General features: G+C 42.3%; 5 protein-coding genes across 6 annotated transcripts in view; all 5 read right to left on the bottom strand.

Moving 5' to 3' along the window:
* Positions 1-23,762, bottom strand: part of LOC129089706 (protocadherin alpha-C2-like) — a 79,127-nt gene extending 55,365 nt beyond the window's left edge. The window contains exon 1 of one of the 2 annotated variants that reach the window (XM_054597042.1): positions 21,384-23,762. In XM_054597042.1, the coding sequence (XP_054453017.1) occupies positions 21,384-23,762 (2,379 nt within the window). Of the gene's footprint in view, positions 1-842; positions 3,302-21,383 lie in introns of those variants that run through there. The other variant, XM_054597043.1, reaches the window with a different exon arrangement.
* LOC129090473 (protocadherin alpha-10-like) lies at positions 3,814-10,277 on the bottom strand. Its single transcript, XM_054598126.1, has 4 exons — positions 7,899-10,277; positions 6,655-6,775; positions 4,482-5,350; positions 3,814-3,822 (listed from the first exon to the last, which is right to left on the bottom strand). Exons 1-4 carry the CDS (start codon positions 10,275-10,277, stop codon positions 3,814-3,816), a joined length of 3,378 nt encoding a protein of 1,125 aa, XP_054454101.1.
* On the bottom strand, positions 10,522-13,122 carry LOC129090472 (protocadherin alpha-3-like). Its single transcript, XM_054598125.1, has 2 exons — positions 10,744-13,122; positions 10,522-10,536 (listed from the first exon to the last, which is right to left on the bottom strand). The coding sequence occupies exons 1-2, from the start codon at positions 13,120-13,122 to the stop codon at positions 10,522-10,524; spliced, it is 2,394 nt and encodes a 797-aa protein (XP_054454100.1).
* On the bottom strand, positions 14,289-16,685 carry LOC129090471 (protocadherin alpha-3-like). Its single transcript, XM_054598124.1, has one exon. The coding sequence runs from the start codon at positions 16,683-16,685 to the stop codon at positions 14,289-14,291; it is 2,397 nt and encodes a 798-aa protein (XP_054454099.1).
* LOC129090470 (protocadherin alpha-3-like) lies at positions 17,613-20,184 on the bottom strand. The gene is made up of 2 exons (XM_054598122.1): positions 17,809-20,184; positions 17,613-17,660 (listed from the first exon to the last, which is right to left on the bottom strand). Exons 1-2 carry the CDS (start codon positions 20,182-20,184, stop codon positions 17,613-17,615), a joined length of 2,424 nt encoding a protein of 807 aa, XP_054454097.1.
* Positions 23,763-23,768: the final 6 nt, after the last annotated feature.

Below are 23,768 nucleotides of genomic sequence, written 5' to 3'. Positions count from 1 at the left end.
CATATATTACAAGTCCTACTTCAGCACCACCGAGACAGCCATTTCACAACATGTTCATTTCGTAAGAACTATTTTCTGTTGAGTGTTGAAAAAAATATCAGAGTAGAATGGGAGTGATGCCAAAGATCGTTTAGTTAAGCACAATGGCGAAGCTGTGTCGGTATGAGTAACGAGCTGCTTAGGTTGTCCTTATTGAGAACTTCCCTAGGGGCATTAAAGAGGTTGGCGGCACAATTGCGTTGAAGATTAAGGTTGCGAAAACTTGCACCATGGTCAGCGCTGTTTGAACTCAAACTAAATCCTTCTAAGTGAATCTCAATACATGAGATATTGTCAGGGATTTACAAACGATTTATTCTTTACTTTTCGACATTGCCTGATAAGACGTAAGCTAACAACTTGGCCATTCCAATGCTTAGTCCAAGATGTTGTGTAAAATAGTACCCTAAACTATTTTTTTTTTGTGTGTGTGCTGTGAGATGAGTACCTTGAACACGAGTGCAAGCAAAAATGAACAAATTCTTGCAGGACAGGTTATTTTGCTAATGTTGTTTTGAGTGAAGTAACTTGATCTCAACGGAATACAACAGCTTCCATAAAGTTTGATCGTGCAGTCATGAAAAGTGAAACTATAGTTGTTTATGAACTTATGAAAAAAGGAGAAGTCAGTGTTTTTGCCGAGCTGGCACTTTCATTGACTTCATATTTGTCTATGATTGCATAAAACGTGATATCACACAGTACATGAGTCATACAATGTCAAATAGTACATTTTAATATAAAATGAAGTTGTTTTGATCCCCAATCTATTATTGAAACGTCAAATTCAAAGTATATCTTACCTTATCTGTGTTGGGTAAAGTCTGAGTTCTGGTAAAAGTGTCTCCTCCGTTAATACTGATCAGCTCACCATCTACAGGTGGAAACTGTGCGGGGAAAACCACTACGTCACTCTTCAGTGTGTCTGAGCTGAAGCACACGTCATACTGCTGAGTAGCCTTAGAGTAAGACCAGCTCCCGTCAGGGTGGGTGGTGATCATTGGGGCGCTGTACCTGCTGAAACTGCCGTCTGTCCTGTGGCATTTGACAGCTATTAAACTGATGAGGGTCAGCAGAAAGATCACCGACACCGACACAATGGAGATCAGCAGATACAGGTTTAAATCAAAGAAGCTGTCCTCCTTTATGTCCCTCCTTTTTCTGAACTGAGTCTGGATGTCAGCTGTGCTTTCAACCACCACCACTTCAATAGACACAGTAGCTGACAGGGAGGGTTCTCCGTTATCAGAAACCAACACCACCAAGGGGTGAGTTTTCAGGTCATTGTCACTCATTCTCCTCTTGGTCCTGATCTCTCCGGTGCTGGTTCCGATCCGGAAGAGGTTGTTTCCTTTGGGCTCAGAGAGGTGATAGGAAAGCAGCGCATTGTATCCAGAGTCTGCGTCTACAGCCCTGATCTTTGCCACAAAGTATCCCGCTTCAGCAGAATAGGGGATGGTCTCACTGTTAACGGAGCCGTGCTCAGAATAGGGCGCGAGAATCGAGGGACTGTTGTCATTCTCATCCAGGATTAAAACGTTCACAGTCACGTTGCTGCTGAGCGGAGGAACACCAGAGTCTGTGGCCTGAACTTTAAACTGAAATGTTTTCAACTCCTCGTAGTTAAAAGACTGCAGACTGACTATGTCTCCAGTCTCTGAGTTGATGTTTAAAATTGTTGGTATTTGAATATTTTTTGGGGAACTATCCAACAACTTGTAAGTCAGTTTTGAATTACTGTTCAGATCAGGATCAAATGCAGTTATTGTATAAATAATGGAGCCCACTGGACTATTTTCTTTCACATAAACATTAATCACAGGCTCCATAAATTGAGGTGCATTATCATTGACATCAGAGACATGAACAGTAATGACCCTGATACTGGACAGAGGGGGACTTCCTCCATCCGTGGCTGTAATAGTGACATTGTACAGAGAAGTGTTTTCTCTGTCCAGTGGTCCATCTACTACTAATGAATAGTCATTGTTGTAGTTGGAATTCAGTTTAAACGGAACAGAGCCAACTACCTTACAATTAGTCACGCCATTGTTTCCTCCATCTGTATCACTCACTGTAACCAAAGCAACGATTGTCCCGAGCTCTGCATCTTCTTTTACTGGGGTCATGAGTGACGTCACAGATATTTCTGGAGCATTGTCATTCACATCAATTATTTCTATCAGTAGTTTAGCATGCGCACTGCGAGGGGAGGTGCCTTGGTCAGTAGCTTGAACTCTAACTTCATAAGCAGGCGTCTCCTCATAATCTAATGTTCCCTTCACTGTGATTTCTCCTGTTTCTGGGTTCAGATCAAAAATGTTTGACAGATCAATATTTCCTCGTTTGAACAGAGAATAAAGGATCTTACTGTTCATGCCCTCGTCTAAATCTGTTGCATTTAAATTTATTATCTCTGTTCCATGTGCAGTATTTTCGGGTACAAGTACTTTATATAGCGATCTGCTGAAAATTGGTGTATTATCATTGGCATCTATAACATTTACATTAATATGCAATGTACCAGATCTAGCGGGTTTACCTCCGTCTACAGCCGTCAAGAGCAGTGTGATCACCGGCTGTTTCTCTCGATCTAACGCTTTCTGCAGCACTAGCTCAGCAGACGCACCGTGTTCTCCTCCACTCTGCACATCAAGCGAGAAATACTCATTTTGGCTCAGCTTGTAGCTCTTCACTGAGTTACTGCCTAAGTCTGCATCTTCTGCTACTGGGAGAAGATATCGTTCCCCCGGTGACATTGATTCGGAAATGTTTAACGAATACGACTGTTCAATGAATTCAGGCGAGTTATCATTTATGTCCAAAACGCTGACCTCGATACGGTGTACATTCATAGGATTGCGTAACACAGCCTGTATACTCAGCAAACATTGTGCCGTGTTCGGACAAAGCTCCTCTCTGTCAATCCTCTCGTCAACAAAGAGGTTCCCGGTCCGCAAATTCACGTTGAAATATGTCTTACTGTAACTGGAAACAATACGTAGATCCCTGCTTTCTAGATCCTGTACATTCAAGCTCAGATCCTTTGCGATATTCCCGACCACGGTGCCTGTGTTCACCTCTTCAGAAACGGAGTAAGATAATTGCGAGGCAGACCAGTCACAAAGACACAGCAGTGCAACGACATGAATCCAGACGTATTCCTCGCTACCCATCGTGAAACGATAATCACTGAATCCCGCTTATCCCGTCTTTCCAGTGTGAGTATATATCCGTCATGAACACGATTCTCGAAAGAGCAACAGCCCTTCTCCCAGTTGTGCAATACCAGTGTCGCACTTTACTTATGGCCAATCACGGTTTAAGGTTTCCCGTGCAGGGAGGAGTTTTACATATATTATAACAATCATATCTATGGTCTCCAGCGACATCGTGTGGTAAATGACAGATATGCCAACAGGAGTAACTCTTATCCCAATATGTTTAGTATTATAAAATATAGGATATTTAAATATTTGGAATACAAATTGACTTCAGTTTATGAAAACAAAATTGAAGTTAATTTGTCCTAATCATGTACTTTTCCCAATGTAAATTTGTAAATTTAAGGAGCGATTCAATGGTACAACAAGGGCCCAGCCATGTGACGTATTTAAAAACAATACAAATTTAATTTTCAGGCAATATGTATATAATATAAAAAATGTACTTGATATAATTAGTTTATCAGTCACCCAATAAATCCTTAATGAGTACAAATGACGAATGAGATACGTGTTGTAGATGGTTTAAGGATAGAACTATCCAGAGAGTTTACATAATCTAAAGGTTGAAATGTCAGCACCACGGAGAGCTGAATGGACAGCACATTCAGCCTATGAACTGCACTGATTCGGTGAAATGATGAGCTGTTTGGAGCCGTCACTAAACCTGCTTAAAACCGCCATCTCAGGATCTTAAACCATAACAAATCTAAGTATAGGTGCTCTGTCATTCAGGTCTTACAAAATTGGGAGCTGAATTCCAGAACTGATGGAACTACAATATATGCTCACGTGAACAATGGAAGGCGTATGTCACCGTGCGATTTATTACTACCACTTGTATTACTTTGTTCTTTTTGTTGACCTTTGTATGCAGAAATACACTAAAATCATTAGACAAAATATACAAATCATTGCGATTGAAAACTGAAGAACACATACCTTGTCTGTGTTGGGTAAAGTCTGAGTTCTGGTAAAAGTGTCTCCTCCGTTAATACTGATCAGCTCACAATAGCAACAATTGCATTCATATCATTTGTCAGTCCTTTTTCTTTTATATATTTCACAACTAAACAACGATTTTAATATCCAAAGAAACTAGCAGTGAGCCACACAGTTCTACAGCTCACCTTTTTTACTCGATGGCATAAAAATGGATTTAAGAATGAATACTGACCAAAAAAATATTTAGATTAAATTGGTTGCGTTTCTTCTTACCTTGTCGTTAGTAGGTAAAGTCTGCGTTCTGGTAAAAGTGTCTCCTCCGTTAATACTGATCAGCTCACCATCTACAGGCGGAAACTGTGCGGGGAAAACCACTACGTCACTCTTCAGTGTGTCTGAGCTGAAGCACACGTCATACTGCTGAGTAGCCTTAGAGTAAGACCAGCTCCCGTCAGGGTGGGTGGTGATCATTGGGGCGCTGTACCTGCTGAAACTGCCGTCTGTCCTGTGGCATTTGACAGCTATTAAACTGATGAGGGTCAGCAGAAAGATCACCGACACCGACACAATGGAGATCAGCAGATACAGGTTTAAATCAGAGAAGCTGTCCTCCTTTATGGGCACATGTCTGAACTGAGTCTGGATGTCAGCTGTGCTTTCAACCACCACCACTTCAATAGACACAGTAGCTGACAGGGAGGGTTCTCCGTTATCAGAAACCAACACCACCAAGGGGTGAGTTTTCAGGTCATTGTCACTCATTCTCCTCTTAGTCCTGATCTCTCCGGTGCTGGTTCCGATCCGGAAGAGGTTGTTTCCTTTGGGCTCAGAGAGGTGATAGGAAAGCAGCGCATTGTATCCAGAGTCTGCGTCTACAGCCCTGATCTTTGCCACAAAGTATCCCGCTTCAGCAGAATAGGGGATGGTCTCACTGTTAACGGAGCCGTGCTCAGAATAGGGCGCGAGAATCGTGGGACTGTTGTCATTCTCATCCAGGATTAAAACGTTCACAGTCACGTTGCTGCTGAGCGGAGGAACACCAGAGTCTGTGGCCTGAACTTTAAACTGAAACGTTTTCAACTCCTCGTAGTTAAAAGACTGCAGGCTGACTATGTCTCCAGTCTCTGAGTTGATGTTTACGACTGTTGAAATTGGAAAACTTTTCGGACTATTATCCATCAATGAATAGGTCAATTTTGCATTTTCGTTTGCATCTGCATCTTGTGCAGTTATTCTTGTTATAATATCTCCAACATTACTATTCTCTTTCACGTAAATATTTACAGTGGCTTCGGTAAAATGAGGCGCGTTGTCGTTAATATCAGAAATGTGCACACTGATTACAGCAGTGCTAGAAAGGGGCGGGCTACCTTCATCCGTAGCAGTAATGGTTACGTTGTAATATGTTACAATCTCTCTGTCAAGGAGACCGTCAACTATCAGAGAGTAATAGTTTTTGTAATTCGACGTTAATTTAAAAGGGACCGAGTCTTTAATTCTACAAGTGGTAAGGCCGTTTTTCCCTCCATCTTTATCAGTCACAGTCACCAATGCAACCACTGTTCCAATTTCAGCACTTTCCTTTACTGGACTCATTAGTGAGGTTACAGAGATTTCCGGTGCATTGTCGTTGACATCGACAACCTCTACCAGTACTTTAGAATAACCGCTGCGAGGGGAAGCACCCTGGTCTGTTGCTCGTACTCGTAATTCATATGCATTGCTTTCCTCGTAATCCAAATGTGCATTCACTGTGATTTCACCGCTTTCAGGACTAATAATGAATTTGTCAGGAGAGTTCACATTTCCACTTTTCATCAAAGCATATTTGATGTCTGAATTAAACCTTCGTCTAAATCGGTTGCATTTAGTTTCAGTACTGTTGTACCTATAGGTGTATTTTCGCTGACTCTTACTTTATAGAGCGGCTTGCTAAACGAAGGCGTGTTATCATTAACATCTATCACATTCACGTGAATCTGCATAGTGCCAGACCTCGCGGGTTTCCCTCCGTCTACAGCGGTTAATGTTAATTTAACAGCGGGCTGCTTCTCTCGGTCTAAAGCTTTCTGCAGCACCAACTCAGCGGACGCACTGTCCCCTCCGCTACTCACATCTATGGAGAAATGCTCGTTCGGACTTAACTTGTAGGTTTTCACTGAATTACTGCCAGTGTCTTCATCCTGAGCTATTGGGAGCGGATACCTCTCTCCCGCGGAGGAGGACTCGGAGATATTAAACACATGGGTTTGCTCGAGGAATGATGGCGCATTATCATTGATGTCAACAATACTGACCTCAATGCGGAAAATATTCATGGGATGGCTTAATAGTCCCTCTATATTTAAGGAGCACTTCGGTAAATTCGGACACAGCTCTTCACGGTCTATCCTGTCGTTAACAACCAAAACCCCCGTTTTTAAATTTGCCTCGAAATATTTCTTACTGTATCCCGATACAATCCGAAATCCCCGTTCTTCCAGTTGCTGTGTTTGAATGTTTAAATCCTTAGCGAGATTCCCCACCGCTGTGCCTTTGTCCACCTCCTCAGAAACCGAGTAGGAAATCTGAGCTGCAGACCAGTCAGATAAACAAAGAAGAATGGCGCACAGCATCCATTCGGCCTCTCTAAACTGTTGACGACCCATCCTTATGTTTAGAGGAAATTAATCAGAAAATCAGACGTCATCCATCCACGAAAACGAGAAAATATCCACAAGACAGCCAAGCTCTCCTCATTCGTGGACCATCTTTCAAGACGACGTGGTTAACTAACCCAGCCCCCACGAAACATACCGGCTGTTCCTTATTTCACAGACAGCGGAGGAGGAGTTTTAGGTCATTAATAAACACGATGGGATGTGTGGTCTCGAGCGACATCCTGCGTTCCTTTTACAGACAACAGTGGACTCTTTACTATCCAAGCCACATGAGTTAGTGTTTTTTCTTAAAAGATACACAAAAAAAGGTGTGATGATCGATTACGTGGAGCAGCATATTTGTTTAAGGCCAAACCAAAATACTGATAACAGAGAAAGAAGCCATGTAGTTGAAGAGTAAATAAATCAGAGAACAATGCTTGAACTGGAAAGAGAGACACTAATATATTGATGATTGAAAGTTAGAAAAAGTAAATGAATAAATTACTGACATATGACTTGTTCTAGCTGCTGCTGTTCAACATATTTCGTAATGTGCTTCCACCACAAAAAATACAAAACTAAGCCGTTTTACGAACCAGCTGGCTGTTCTTTAGGACGGAACCCTTTATTTCGTCCCTCCCTATTTGACCAGCTTACGGTACTTTTGTTGATGTCTACAATGCTAAACATATTGGCCAATAAAGTTCCAATTTTTTTTTTTACCACCTTATAAAAATATTTAAAAAACACTTACTTTCCTTACTTTTCAAAATGTAAAGACCCACTGACAAGCTATATGCCACGTGTAATACCAGTTAGCCATAAGTACATGAAGTCAGGCATGAGCCGCGAAGACTGAGGAGCGTAGAGAGGTTTCAGCACCACGGATAGCGCCTTTATGTGGAAAACTGTGGATGTATGCAATCTATTAGACTTTTTATATTGCCAGAGACTTGATACTAATTCGTTACCAACTATGATGATTAGGAAGTTACACGTGAAAAACAAAATTCACTGATTGACAGTGTTAATTATTTATGGTTCTTACCTTGTCTGTGTTGGGTAAAGTCTGAGTTCTGGTAAAAGTGTCTCCTCCGTTAATACTGATCAGCTCACCATCTACAGGTGGAAACTGTGCGGGGAAAACCACTACGTCACTCTTCAGTGTGTCTGAGCTGAAACACACGTCATACTGCTGAGTAGCCTTAGAGTAAGACCAGCTCCCGTCAGGGTGGGTGGTGATCATTGGGGCGCTGTACCTGCTGAAACTGCCGTCTGTCCTGTGGCATTTGACAGCTATTAAACTGATGAGGGTCAGCAGAAAGATCACCGACACCGACACAATGGAGATCAGCAGATACAGGTTTAAATCAGAGAAGCTGTCCTCCTTTATGGGCACATGTCTGAACTGAGTCTGGATGTCAGCTGTGCTTTCAACCACCACCACTTCAATAGACACAGTAGCTGACAGGGAGGGTTCTCCGTTATCAGAAACCAACACCACCAAGGGGTGAGTTTTCAGGTCATTGTCACTCATTCTCCTCTTAGTCCTGATCTCTCCGGTGCTGGTTCCGATCCGGAAGAGGTTGTTTCCTTTGGGCTCAGAGAGGTGATAGGAAAGCAGCGCATTGTATCCAGAGTCTGCGTCTACAGCCCTGATCTTTGCCACAAAGTATCCCGCTTCAGCAGAATAGGGGATGGTCTCACTGTTAACGGAGCCGTGCTCAGAATAGGGCGCGAGAATCGTGGGACTGTTGTCATTCTCATCCAGGATTAAAACGTTCACAGTCACGTTGCTGCTGAGCGGAGGAACACCAGAGTCTGTGGCCTGAACTTTAAACTGAAACGTTTTCAACTCCTCGTAGTTAAAAGACTGCAGGCTGACTATGTCTCCAGTCTCTGAGTTGATGTTCACCATTGTTGACACGGGGACTGAGTTACTATTGCTGTCTAAAAATGAATATCTAACCTGGCCATTCTTTTCAATGTCAGCATCCGATGCAGATACCTTTTTAATAACTACCCCAACTTCACTGTTTTCTTTCACGTACATATTAACCACAGGTTCTGAGAAACGAGGTGAGTTATCATTTACATCAGAAATATGAACAGTAATAACACTGGTATTTGAGAGAGGAGGAGTTCCTTCATCGATAGCCGAAATTGTGACGTTGTAGCGGGCTGTAATTTCTCTGTCAAGAGCCCCGTCAACAACGAGAGAGTAATAGTTTTTGTAGTTTGTCTCTAGTTTAAAGGGAACTTTATTTAAGATTTTACATTTAACTTCGCCATTTCGACCGCCATCATTGTCTAGAACGGACACGAGTGCAATAGCAGTACCTACATCTGCGTCCTCCTTTACAGTATCGAACAGTGACGTCACAGTGATCTCGGGAGCATTGTCATTCACATCAATAACTTCTACCAGCACTTTACAATGAGCAGACATCGGAGGCTGCCCTTTATCACTGGCCTCTACACGTATCTCGAACGCCGTATATTCCTCATAATTGACATCGGCTTTAACCATTATCGCACCCGTTATGGGATCAATATGAAAAACCTCTAATATACGATCCTGCCCTTTACTTCTTAAGGAATACACTATCTCACCGTTAGTCCCCTCGTCTGCGTCGGTTGCATTTAGTGTGATCACAGTTGTCCCGATTGGCGTGTTTTCAAATATACGAGTTTTGTACAAGGGATTGCTAAACACTGGAGGATTGTCATTTATGTCTAAAACGTGTATTATGACCTGTGACGTGCCAGATCTCGGTGGAGTCCCTCCATCTACAGCAGTCACGGTGAGATGTATCACAGCCTGTTTTTCTCGGTCCAGCGTTTTCTGTAAAACTAACTCTGCATACACGCTTTCTCCTCCCTTGGTTGTAGCGAGAGAAAAATATTCATTTGGTGTTAATTTAAACGCATTAACCGTATTCTTACCTACATCTGCATCGATGGCCTCCGACAAAGCGAATTTAATTCCAGGCAGCGTATTCTCCGCTATGTCTACAGTTTGAGACTTCTCTGTGAATGACGGGTCGTTGTCGTTAACATCTAGTATATTTATTTCTAAGCGATAAAGCTTCAAAGGACTGTTTATTACCGCTTCTACACTGACTGTACATTTAGGCGCCTTTGCACAGAGCTCCTCTCTGTCGATTCTCTCATTAACGTAGAGAACACCAGTCTTCACATTAACCTCGAAATATTTTCTTTTTGATCCAGTGACAATCTGAAACATACGGGATTCCAAATCCTGAAGGCTGAGGTTGAGATCCTTAGCGATATTTCCTACAGAAGTCCCCGGATTCAATTCCTCGAACACGGAGTACGAGAGCTGTCCAGACTCCGCTTCGCAGCAGCACCCCAGCAGCACAAGCACCAGACACGGAACAATAGACGTCCTCATTGGTGCAGGCATAATTCCATTGCGATTAAAACGCACATCCAAAGCAAGGAAACCCCTTCACAAACGCTACAACTATTTAAAAAAAAGAACTTTTAGATTGCGCTAAATATGTGTTGTACACAGGGATGAATCCGATCTCCCCTCTGTCCTTTCTCTCTCTCTTTGTGACAAAGCCTGGAGAAGCCTAATCGTCACCTAAAACTGGGAGGAGCATGAAACTACTACGTATGAACCATCAATGTTGCGGTCTATAGTGTCACCACGTGGATGTCTGCAACAATAGCATTCATATCATTTGTCAGTCCTTTTTCTTTTATATATTTCACAACTAAACAGCGATTTTAATATCCAAAGAAACTAGCAGTGAGCCACACAATTCTACAGCTAACCTTTTTTTACTCGATGGCATAAAAATGGATTTAAGAATGAATACTGACCAAAAAAATATTTAGATTAAATTGGTTGCGTTTCTTCTTACCTTGTCGTTAGTAGGTAAAGTCTGCGTTCTGGTAAAAGTGTCTCCTCCGTTAATACTGATCAGCTCACCATCTACAGGCGGAAACTGTGCGGGGAAAACCACTACGTCACTCTTCAGTGTGTCTGAGCTGAAGCACACGTCATACTGCTGAGTAGCCTTAGAGTAAGACCAGCTCCCGTCAGGGTGGGTGGTGATCATTGGGGCGCTGTACCTGCTGAAACTGCCGTCTGTCCTGTGGCATTTGACAGCTATTAAACTGATGAGGGTCAGCAGAAAGATCACCGACACCGACACAATGGAGATCAGCAGATACAGGTTTAAATCAGAGAAGCTGTCCTCCTTTATGGGCACATGTCTGAACTGAGTCTGGATGTCAGCTGTGCTTTCAACCACCACCACTTCAATAGACACAGTAGCTGACAGGGAGGGTTCTCCGTTATCAGAAACCAACACCACCAAGGGGTGAGTTTTCAGGTCATTGTCACTCATTCTCCTCTTGGTCCTGATCTCTCCGGTGCTGGTTCCGATCCGGAAGAGGTTGTTTCCTTTGGGCTCAGAGAGGTGATAGGAAAGCAGCGCATTGTATCCAGAGTCTGCGTCTACAGCCCTGATCTTTGCCACAAAGTATCCCGCTTCAGCAGAATAGGGGATGGTCTCACTGTTAACGGAGCCGTGCTCAGAATAGGGCGCGAGAATCGTGGGACTGTTGTCATTCTCATCCAGGATTAAAACGTTCACAGTCACGTTGCTGCTGAGCGGAGGAACACCAGAGTCTGTGGCCTGAACTTTAAACTGAAACGTTTTCAACTCCTCGTAGTTAAAAGACTGCAGGCTGACTATGTCTCCCGTCTCTGAGTTGATGTTCACCATTGAAGCTATCTGTGTTGCCTTCGGAGAATTGTTTATTAAGCGGTACGTCGCTTTTGCGTTTTCATGCAAATCTGCATCTAGTGTCGTCAGTACATGAATAGTAGTTCCAATCGGGCCGTTCTCTTTAACATAAATATTGATTATAGGCTCCATAAACCTGGGAGGATTGTCATTAACATCAGAAACTTCAACAGTGATGACACGTGTGCTCGACAATGGGGGAGTTCCTTCATCTGTAGCTGTAATTGATACATTAAATTGGGAAACACTCTCTCTGTCAAGAGGCCCATCAACCAACAAAGAATAATAGTTTTTATAATTAGATTTTAATTTAAATGGCACAGAACCTGTAATTTTACAGTTTGTCAGACCGTTTTTGCCACCATCGTTATCAGTGATAGTCACCATAGCGACAGCTGTGCCCATTTCAGCATCCTCTTTCACTGGACTCATGAGTGATGAAACCGAGATCACTGGAGCATTATCATTGACATCAATAACTTCGACTAAAATCTTGCTATGAACACTGCGAGGAGGAGTGCCTTTATCTCGTGCTTGAACACGAATCTCATATGCTTGGTTTTCCTCATAATCGATTTTACCTTTGACCGTAATTTCTCCAGTGCTTTCATTCAGGGCAAATGTGTCATCAGGGTTTAAACGCCCTCTTTCTGTGAAAGAGTATACAATTTGACTATTCACACCGTCATCTAAATCAGTAGCTGACAGTGTTAATAACGTTGTTCCAATATTTGCATTTTCTGCAACCTGGACCTTATAAAGAGATTTACTGAACAGGGGTGAATTGTCATTAACATCTAGAACATTAACTTGTATCTGTAAAGTTCCCGTTTTGGGAGGTTTTCCTCCATCTATTGCAGTCAGTGTTAGTTCAATAACAGCCTGTTCCTCTCTATCTAATGCTTTCTTCAGCACCAACTCAGCAGACACACTCTGGTCACCAATGTTCTGAATATCCAAAGAGAAATGATCATTCGGGTTTAATTTGTAGGTCTTCACCGAGTTAGCACCGACGTCTGCGTCATCGGCTATGGGCAGTGGATGCCTTTCTCCGACATACGAGGACTCGGACATATCTATTGTAGTTATTCCATCCAGAAAAGACGGGGCATTGTCATTGATATCAGTAATCAGAACTTCAATTCGATGGAGGCTGCGAGGGTTACTTAATACGGCTTCTATATTTAAAGAGCATTTTACCGTATTCGGACAAAGCTCCTCCCGATCTATCCTCTCGCTAACGAAAAGTACTCCAGATTCATGATTTATGTCAAAATACTGTTTTTTGTATCCAGAGGCAATCTGAAGACCCGTGGAATGGAGTTGCTGCACATTGAGATTTAAATCCTTAGCGAGGTTTCCCACCGCTGTCCCTTTGTCCACCTCCTCTGAAATCGAATAGGATATCTGCGCCGCGGACCAGTCGCAGAGACAAAGCAGAGTGAAAAACAGACCTCCGATATTATCCCATTGTTCCCGAGCAGCCATCGCTGTTCAGGCAAAGGCAACGAATCCTGATTAATCCCTTTTGAACTCTCCACGAAAAGCAAAAAACTGCTTTTTTTATGAATCCATTCTCGTGTAGGGTGCTCTCTCTTCAGGGCTTCTCTCATCTATACGCTATTTCCACAAAGCACTGCCAGATAATGACGTTTTCTTTTTCGTCATAAATGGAGGAGGAGTTTCTGAACGGCGAACACGAGATTTATGCGTGGTCTCTAGCGACATCTCGTGAGACTTGTGTAGACAGAAAGACGGCCCAAAACAGAACATTATATTGAACCCTAATGTACAGTAAATGGCTTTAAAGAGAAAATCTATGCTTAATATATTACTTTACTGTATGGGTTGATTTTGGAAGACTGGAGCTTAAGATTATACAGTACATAGAACAATTATATGTTAAATATGTACTTTTATATATTGGTCTATTGTATTCATTAACATTATATATATAGATGTAGTTATTTTGTACGCACTTTTGTCTGTATTCAGTTGCAAAATGCTGAATATAACATATAATATATAAATCAGCCACTCGGACAGCAGCCAAATCTCATTACGGAAGAAATGTAAAAGAGATTTGTTCAGCACCATGGACAGCGACTCAGAGCTCAATTCGGAGAAAAAGAAAAGAGATGTGTTCAGCACCATGGACAGCGGCCCAAAGCAGCTTTAATGCATCTCTTGCCATTGCTCAAGTTAAGTGTCTCCAAAACACAGTGAAAAAATATCAACTCAGCCGTTGAAATTGTTCTTAGATCACAGAAACCAATCGTCAACACAATTAACACTTAATACATTACTGACAGCTTTCAAGCAATGTAACAAAGTGTCACCAAACCAGTTAGAATCAAGTTCTACATCGCATAGGGAAGATGAATAAGTATCAGCGGTACGCCCCCATCTAAAGATCTCATTGATATGGAAAAGATAAGTATAGCTGCAGATAACTATTATTTGGTAAAGTGGATATCCAATTAGAAGTAAATGCAAATGTTTTAATGACTTTAGAACAAAAAAAAAAGATGACAATGGGCACTCTGGAAGCATTACTATTTCTTTCACAATATCAATATCTCTGTATGTACAAAAGATTCGCACATTATGTTACCAAACAGCAGAAAAAAATAATTTATTTTGATTATTTAAAACTAGGCATATCTTACCTTGTCTGTATTTGGTAAAGTCTGAGTTCTGGTAAAAGTGTCTCCTCCGTTAATACTGATCAGCTCACCATCTACAGGCGGAAACGATGCGGGGAAAACCACTACGTCACTCTTCAGTGTGTCTGAGCTGAAGCACACGTCATACTGCTGAGTAGCCTTAGAGTAAGACCAGCTCCCGTCAGGGTGGGTGGTGATCATTGGGGCGCTGTACCTGCTGAAACTGCCGTCTGTCCTGTGGCATTTGACAGCTATTAAACTGATGAGGGTCAGCAGAAAGATCACCGACACCGACACAATGGAGATCAGCAGATACAGGTTTAAATCAGAGAAGCTGTCCTCCTTTATGGGCACATGTCTGAACTGAGTCTGGATGTCAGCTGTGCTTTCAACCACCACCACTTCAATAGACACAGTAGCTGACAGGGAGGGTTCTCCGTTATCAGAAACCAACACCACCAAGGGGTGAGTTTTCAGGTCATTGTCACTCATTCTCCTCTTGGTCCTGATCTCTCCGGTGCTGGTTCCGATCCGGAAGAGGTTGTTTCCTTTGGGCTCAGAGAGGTGATAGGAAAGCAGCGCATTGTATCCAGAGTCTGCGTCTACAGCCCTGATCTTTGCCACAAAGTATCCCGCTTCAGCAGAATAGGGGATGGTCTCACTGTTAACGGAGCCGTGCTCAGAATAGGGCGCGAGAATCGAGGGACTGTTGTCATTCTCATCCAGGATTAAAACGTTCACAGTCACGTTGCTGCTGAGCGGAGGAACACCAGAGTCTGTGGCCTGAACTTTAAACTGAAACGTTTTCAACTCCTCGTAGTTAAAAGACTGCAGGCTGACTATGTCTCCAGTCTCTGAGTTGATATTTACCATCGTCGAGATGGGCAGAGACTTACTATTACTATCTAAAAATGAGTAGCTCACCTGACCGTTGTTGCTGACGTCAGCATCAGTTGCAGTCACGGTTTTAATAACTGTTCCTACTTTGCTGTTTTCTTTCACATAAATATTTACCAACTGTTCTTGGAACCAAGGGGCATTGTCATTAACATCAGACACGTAAACGGTTATAACACCGATGTTTGAAAGAGGAGGACTCCCTTCATCGGTTGCTAAAATAGTTACATTGTACTGAGGAGTTACCTCTCTGTCTAAATGTCCGTCAACCACTAAAGAGTAATAGTTTTTGTAGTTTGTCTCCAATTTAAACGGAACTGTATTTAGGATCTCACATTTCACTTGCCCATTGTTACCACTGTCTCTGTCTAGAACGGAAACAAGTGCAATCGCAGTGCCTACATCAGCGTCCTCATTCACGGTATTAAGCAGTGACGTCACCGTGATTTCAGGAGCGTTGTCGTTTACGTCAATTACTTCTACTAGCACTTTACTATGAGCGGACAGAGGGGGCTGGGCTTTGTCCCTTGCCTCTGCTCGGATTTCAAAAGCTTTTCTTTCCTCATAGTCGATTTTCCCTTTCACCGTAATGATCCCCGTTTCGGGGTCAATTTTGAAAATATCCAGAATGTGGTCCTGATCCTTATTACGAAGTGAATACACTATTTCACTGTTTGTGCCTTCATCAGCGTCGGTCGCATTTAGGGTGAACACCGCCGTACCAAGCGGGATATTTTCAAACGTTTTAACTTTGTAAAGACTGCTGCTAAACATTGGTGCGTTATCATTAGTGTCTAGTACATTTATTTCAATTTCTGATGTGCCTGAATTTGGTGGAGTTCCCCCGTCTACTGCAGTTAACATGAGCTGCATATGTGGCTTTTTCTCACGGTCTAGGGCTTTCTGCAGCACTAACTCCGGAGATATACTCTCCCCTCGTTTGTGTGTCGATAGACTGAAGTATTCGTTTGGACTGAGCTTATACGCACTAACACCGTTTTTACCCACATCGGCATCGCTTGCCTCCGATAAGGCGAATCTAAACCCAGGCAAGGTGTTCTCTGCGATGTCCAGTATTTGTGATTTCGTGGTAAAAGACGGAAAATGGTCATTCACATCTTTAATTTCTATCTCGACGCGGTAAAGCTTCAGTGGGCTGTTTATAACTGCCTCTACACTAACAGTGCATTTGGGTTCATCTGTACAAAGCTCCTCGCGGTCTATCCTCTCATTGACATACAGGAACCCGGTTTTAAGATTTACCTCGAAGTATTTCCTCTTAGATCCCGTAACAACCTGAAACAAACGGGACTCCAAATCCTGAACATTGAGGTTAAGATCCTTGGCGATATTTCCGACATTAGTCCCCGGGTTTACCTCCTCTGAGACGGAGTAGGAGAGCTGCCCAGACGCCGCTTCCAAGAAACAATCCAACAGCACAAGCACCAGATATGTAACAATGAACCTCCTTCTACTCGGTGAAGACATAATTCCGCCGAAAGAGAACGAGGCATACATCCACAATGGGGGTTCTACCGTGGACTGATGAGATGGGACAATGTTTAATCCAACACTATTTCCATGTTCTTCAGCTTCAAGAGGAAGACTCCATTATGTCCTCCCTTCTCCTCCGTGTTTCTTTGTGATAAAAATCCACAGTCATTCCGTTTTTACCCTGGGAGGAGCCTCGACGTTTCTGTGTTACGGTCTATAGCGTCGCTCTGTGGTATGCTGTATGAACTGCACACGTTATATAACCACCGTAAAATACCCCTCCTCTTTCAGAAACGCCGACAAGCCCTTGATTACAAACGACACTATAAATCATTGCAATGTTGTGAATTAAAAATACAAAACACAATGTATTTCAAAATCTATGGGCAATTGCACACTTTTCACTGCACCCTGGAAAGTGGATTCACAGTCACTGTGGGAAATAATCTGCTTTGTCTTTAATTTATAAAATTATGGAAATTATTAATGGCCTACTTTCAACCGATATTCAAAGTCAACAGTGAAACACAGCATATTTAAACCTCGATTGGAGAACTTGATGAGTGAATATTGTCTTTTCCCTCTGACTGTATGTGGTATAGTTTCCATCATATTAGTCAATATATTCAAATGTGCAGTAGAATCCTCGAAGTATAGATGGGAAGGGTTTCCTGTTATCTTGTACGAATTAAACACCGAATTAACCCTTATAGATCAAATATTTAAAGAGGAGATAAAAGACGAAATCTGCCAACACTGACACCTCAGAAAACGTATGTCAAACATACACTGACTTGACAAATTTTGAGTAAATTGTCATAGACTAATATTTTTTTTAACAAAACACTGAGCTTTGTAACAGGTAAGGAAGTTATATCAAAGATCAATGTCCTACCACTTTCTTTTCTATTCTCAACACATTCAGAAGTTGTGTTCAGCACCACGGACAGTGACATACAAATTGACTTGCTGAGTGAGCAGCCAAAAGAGGAGAGATTTGAACCACATAAGTAGAACAGGCCTAGATTAACAGAAGACAACAACCTCATGGACTTTTAATTTAACTCAAAATAAATGAAGGTAAGTGATGGTACATATTTTATGCCAAAGTTCTTACCTTGTCTTTAGTAGGTAACGTCTGAGTTCTGGTAAAAGTGTCTCCTCCATTTATACTGATCAGCTCACCATCTACAGGTGGAAACTGTGCGGGGAAAACCATTACGTCACTCTTCAGTGTGTCTGAGCTGAAGCACACGTCATACTGCTGAGTAGCCTTAGAGTAAGACCAGCTCCCGTCAGGGTGGGTGGTGATCATTGGGGCGCTGTACCTGCTGAAACTGCCGTCTGTCCTGTGGCATTTGACAGCTATTAAACTGATGAGGGTCAGCAGAAAGATCACCGACACCGACACAATGGAGATCAGCAGATACAGGTTTAAATCAGAGAAGCTGTCCTCCTTTATGGGCACATGTCTGAACTGAGTCTGGATGTCAGCTGTGCTTTCAACCACCACCACTTCAATAGACACAGTAGCTGACAGGGAGGGTTCTCCGTTATCAGAAACCAACACCACCAAGGGGTGAGTCTTCAGGTCATTGTCACTCATTCTCCTCTTAGTCCTGATCTCTCCGGAGCTGGTTCCGATCCGGAAGAGGTTGTTTCCTTTGGGCTCAGAGAGGTGATAAGAAAGCAGCGCATTGTATCCAGAGTCTGCGTCTACAGCCCTGATCTTTGCCACAAAGTATCCCGCTTCAGCAGAATAGGGGATGGTCTCACTGTTAACGGAGCCGTGCTCAGAATAGGGCGCGAGAATCGTGGGACTGTTGTCATTCTCATCCAGGATTAAAACGTTCACAGTCACGTTGCTGCTGAGCGGAGGAACACCAGAGTCTGTGGCCTGAACTTTAAACTGAAACGTTTTTAACTCCTCGTAGTTAAAAGACTGCAGGCTGACTATGTCTCCAGTCTCGGAGTTGATGTTCACCATTGGAGATAACGGAGCTAAGTTATTATCACTGACTAATGAATAGCTCACCTGACCATTTTCACTAACATCTGCATCAGTTGCAGATACTGCTTTCAAGACTGTCCCAACAGGACTGTTTTCCTTCACATACATATTAATTGCAGTTTCTGAAAACAGTGGTGTGTTGTCATTTACATCAGAAACCTGAATAATAACCACACTGGTAGCAGAGAGAGGGGGCTTACCTTCATCTGCAGCTTTGATAGTGATATTGTAGTGGGAAATGAGTTCCCTGTCTAGGGCCTCATCAATGACTAAAGAATAATAATTTTTATAATTTGTCTCTAATTTAAATGGAACTGAATTTAATATCTCACATTTGACGATACCGTTCTCCCCCCCATCTCTGTCAAGCACTGAAACAAGTGCAATGGCAGTACCAATTTCAGCGTCCTCTTTCACGGTACTGAGCAGTGACGTCACCGTGATGTCAGGCGCATTGTCATTCAGATCCACCACCTCCACTAGTACTTTACACTGTGCTATTAATGGAGGCTGGCCTTTGTCGGCAGCCTGCACACGAATTTCAAAGGCAGGATTAGTTTCAAAGTCAATTTTTCCTTTAACCGTAATTATCCCTGTTTCTGAATCAATTTCAAAAATGTCGAAAATCTGATCCTGATCTTTTGAATTCAGTAAATATACAATGTCTTTGTTTGTCCCCTCATCAGCGTCATTTGCAGTCACTGTTACTACTGTAGTGCCAATTTTAGCATTTTCTGTAATGCTTGTTTTATACAATGTTTTTGTAAAGGTGGGAATATTATCGTTGATATCCAGAACATTGATAATTATCTCTGAGGTGCCTGATTTTGGAGGTGTTCCTCCATCTACAGCGGTCAGTGTGAGTTTAATTAAAGCCTGCTTTTCTCGGTCTAATGCTTTCTGAAGAACTAAATCGGCTGACACCCTGTCTCCCTTGTGGACCGCTAAAGAAAAATACTCGTTGGTATTTAGCTTGTATGTATTAATACTATTTTTCCCTACATCGGCATCGTAGGCCGACAGGACAGGGAATGTAGCACCTGGCAATATGTTCTCTGCTATGTCGATAGTTTGTGATTTTGCCCTGAAAGAGGGGGGGTTATCATTCATGTCGAGAATATTAACTTCAATACGGTAAAGTTTCAGTGGATTATTAATCACAGCCTCTACGTTTATTGTGCATTTTGCAGCTTTCGCACAGAGCTCCTCTCGGTCTATTCTTTCACTTACGTACAGAAAACCTGACTTCAAATTTACATCGAAATGCTTTCTCTTTGAACCAGCAACGATCTGAAACATACGTGACTCCAAATCATGCACATTAAGATTTAGATCCTTGGCGAGATTCCCAACAGAAGTCCCCAGGTTTACCTCCTCTGAAACGGAATAGGAGAGCTGTCCTGATACCGCTCCACAGTTATACTCCAACACAACAAGCATTAGATATATCCGGATGAACGTCTTTCTCCCTGGCAGATGCATAATTCCATACAACGAGAACAAAGCATATATCCTTAAATCCACGTGTCGTTCGATTATTGAGCCCAACTGATCGTTAGAGAGACCGAGTCACATCTCAGTAAATGTTCAATGTTCATCTCTCTTCGTCTTGCGTCTCATTCTAACAAAGAACTGACACACAAATGGTGATCCTTTTCCATGTGGGAGTGGCCTCTACACGTCATCGACCGGCTGGCGGTGTTACGGTCTATAGTGTCGCCTCATGGCCATTTGAAATAACTGCAATGCATTGAAATCAACAATGAATTAAACCTTACTTCCCCTAAGAAATCCCCCGAGTTAAAATTGTTTTTTTTCAGTGATAGACGACACGAACGGCAGCCTCTTAATTACTGAGTGTACTGTGTAGCTCTTATAACGTAGCAGAGTGTAATCGTCACATATTTCAGGGCCATTGTTGAGAATCATTATGCTGATGCAGTGGAGTAAAGCAAACTTAAAACACACACAACTAAAAAGTCCCTAAAGTAAGATACTGTGTCAAGCGCACGTCAGTGAATTGTTTCAACTTTTTGAAAACGGTAGAACATATTAAGACAACAAAGGGTCAATTACGTCCCAGACCAAACGTTCAATGTCAATATAGCTTTATCATAAGTCCCAAGTCAGCAAATATTTTAACTATCAAGTCTTTTTTATATGTTGAACTTGCATCCAACACTCGAATTCAGCACCAGAGCAGCGACATTTTGTGCAGTATCACACAGGGAAGTAGTGCATAACACGACCACTTAACAAATGGATATTACCGCAATGCTTACAGGCAAATTAACTGATTTTTCAAGGTGAGGCGCAACGAATATCACACTCGTTGTTACGCAAATTACAATAATTTTGAGAACAGGTTGACATTTTCTTTGTCCTTATAAAGTGGTCCCTTTAGACTTTAGTCAAGCTCTACTGAAAGCTGATCATGAAGCTAAACACACATGGAGTTTATTATCTAAATGAAATAAATACAACCAACAGGAATAGAAAACATTAAGTATCTAACAATTAATGTCTTGGTGGATTTTAATTGTGTGATAATACCCATGTTTATAGTAGATATTTAGATACACAATGTTTAGACAACTTATACGACTAAATACAATGACGTATTGTAACAAAGCTTGAACTAGAAAAACTAAACTAAAGAAAACAAGTTTGTTTCTTCTTACCTTTTCGTTAGTAGGTAACGTCTGAGTTCTGGTAAAAGTGTCTCCTCCGTTAATACTGATCAGCTCACCATCTACAGGCGGAAACTGTGCGGGGAAAACCACTACGTCACTCTTCAGTGTGTCTGAGCTGAAGCACACGTCATACTGCTGAGTAGCCTTAGAGTAAGACCAGCTCCCGTCAGGGTGGGTGGTGATCATTGGGGCGCTGTACCTGCTGAAACTGCCGTCTGTCCTGTGGCATTTGACAGCTATTAAACTGATGAGGGTCAGCAGAAAGATCACCGACACCGACACAATGGAGATCAGCAGATACAGGTTTAAATCAGAGAAGCTGTCCTCCTTTATGGGCACATGTCTGAACTGAGTCTGGATGTCAGCTGTGCTTTCAACCACCACCACTTCAATAGACACAGTAGCTGACAGGGAGGGTTCTCCGTTATCAGAAACCAACACCACCAAGGGGTGAGTTTTCAGGTCATTGTCACTCATTCTCCTCTTGGTCCTGATCTCTCCGGTGCTGGTTCCGATCCGGAAGAGGTTGTTTCCTTTGGGCTCAGAGAGGTGATAGGAAAGCAGCGCATTGTATCCAGAGTCTGCGTCTACAGCCCTGATCTTTGCCACAAAGTATCCCGCTTCAGCAGAATAGGGGATGGTCTCACTGTTAACGGAGCCGTGCTCAGAATAGGGCGCGAGAATCGTGGGACTGTTGTCATTCTCATCCAGGATTAAAACGTTCACAGTCACGTTGCTGCTGAGCGGAGGAACACCAGAGTCTGTGGCCTGAACTTTAAACTGAAACGTTTTCAACTCCTCGTAGTTAAAAGACTGCAGGCTGACTATGTCTCCAGTCTCTGAGTTGATGTTCACCATCGTCGAGAGTGGTAATAAGTTACTGTTACTTTTTAAGAAGGAATAGCTCACCTGACCATTTTGATCGATGTCAGCGTCAATTGCTGAAACTGTTTTCATAACTGCTCCTACTGGACTGTTTTCTTTCACATAGACATTGATTATGTTTTCTGTAAATAGAGGTCTGTTATCATTTACATCTGAGACGTGTACGTTAATAACGCTCGTGCTAGAAAGAGGTGGGCTGCCCTCATCAGTAGCAGTGATGCTGATATTGTATTGAGTTGTGCTCTCTCTGTCAAGAACACCGTCCACAACCAACGAATAGTAATTCTTATAATTTGATTCTAATTTAAAAGGGACATTATTGGCAATTTTACAGTTAACCATCCCATTTTTACCACCGTCTTTATCAAATACTGAAACAAGTGCAATAGCGGTACCAATGGACGCATCCTCCTTCACGGTGTTTAACAATGATGTTACTGAAATTTCAGGGGCGTTGTCATTGACATCTATAACTTCAATCAATAATTTCGCATGTGAGGTCATCGGTGAAGAAGCTCCATCACTAGCCTGTACTCTGATCTCAAAAGCATTATTTTCCTCAAAGTCGATATTCTTTTTATTTGTTACAGTCCCAGTTTTTTCATCTATATCAAAAAGATCAGTTTGTTTCCCTCTCCCTACTTCACTGAATGAATATAACACTTGTCCATTTTTGCCTGCATCCAAATCAGTAGCATTCAGCGTTATTATCGACGTGCCTATCTTTACATTCTCATACACACTGGCTTTATACAGTGTTTGACTGAATACAGGAGGGTTATCATTATTGTCCAAGACATTAACTATAATTACCATAGTGCCTGATTTAGCAGGAGTTCCTCCATCGATGGCAGTCAGTGTGAGTCGAATCACAGGCTGTGTTTCTCTGTCTAAAACTTTCTGAAGCAGTAATTCGGGAGATAAACTCTCCCCTTTATGTGTTAAGAGAGAGAAGTGTTCATTTTGGCTCAGTTTGTAGCTATTTACTGTATTTTTACCGACGTCTGCATCGTCAGCCGTATGAAGAGGAAATGTAGCCCCTGCTGCTGTATTTTCTGTTATGTTGATCACCTGTGACGTGCTTAGAAATGACGGAGAATTATCGTTAACATCTAAAATGATAATTTCAATCCGGTACAGTTTTAAAGGATTATTAATGACTGCTTCTACACTGAGGGAACATGTCGGTTCATTACCGCAGAGCTCCTCTCGGTCTATTCTCTCATTAACATACAGGACACCAGTCTTTAGATTTACCTCGAGATATTTCCTCTTTGATCCAGCAACGATCTGAAACATGCGGGACTCCAAGTCCTGAACACTGATGCTCAAATCTTTAGCGATATTTCCGACAACAGTCCCCAGATTTACCTCCTCTGAGACGGAGTAAGAGAGCTGCCCAGACACCGTTTCCACGTAACAATCCAGCAGCAGGAACAAGAGATAAATCCACACAGAGCTCGTTCTGCTCGGCAAATGCATAATTCC

The sequence above is a fragment of the Anoplopoma fimbria genome, chromosome 4 (genome assembly GCF_027596085.1).
Source record: "Anoplopoma fimbria isolate UVic2021 breed Golden Eagle Sablefish chromosome 4, Afim_UVic_2022, whole genome shotgun sequence".
NCBI lineage: Eukaryota > Metazoa > Chordata > Actinopteri > Perciformes > Anoplopomatidae > Anoplopoma > Anoplopoma fimbria.
Note: the sequence above shows the minus strand (reverse complement) of the source record. Positions and strands in the feature narration are given on the sequence as shown.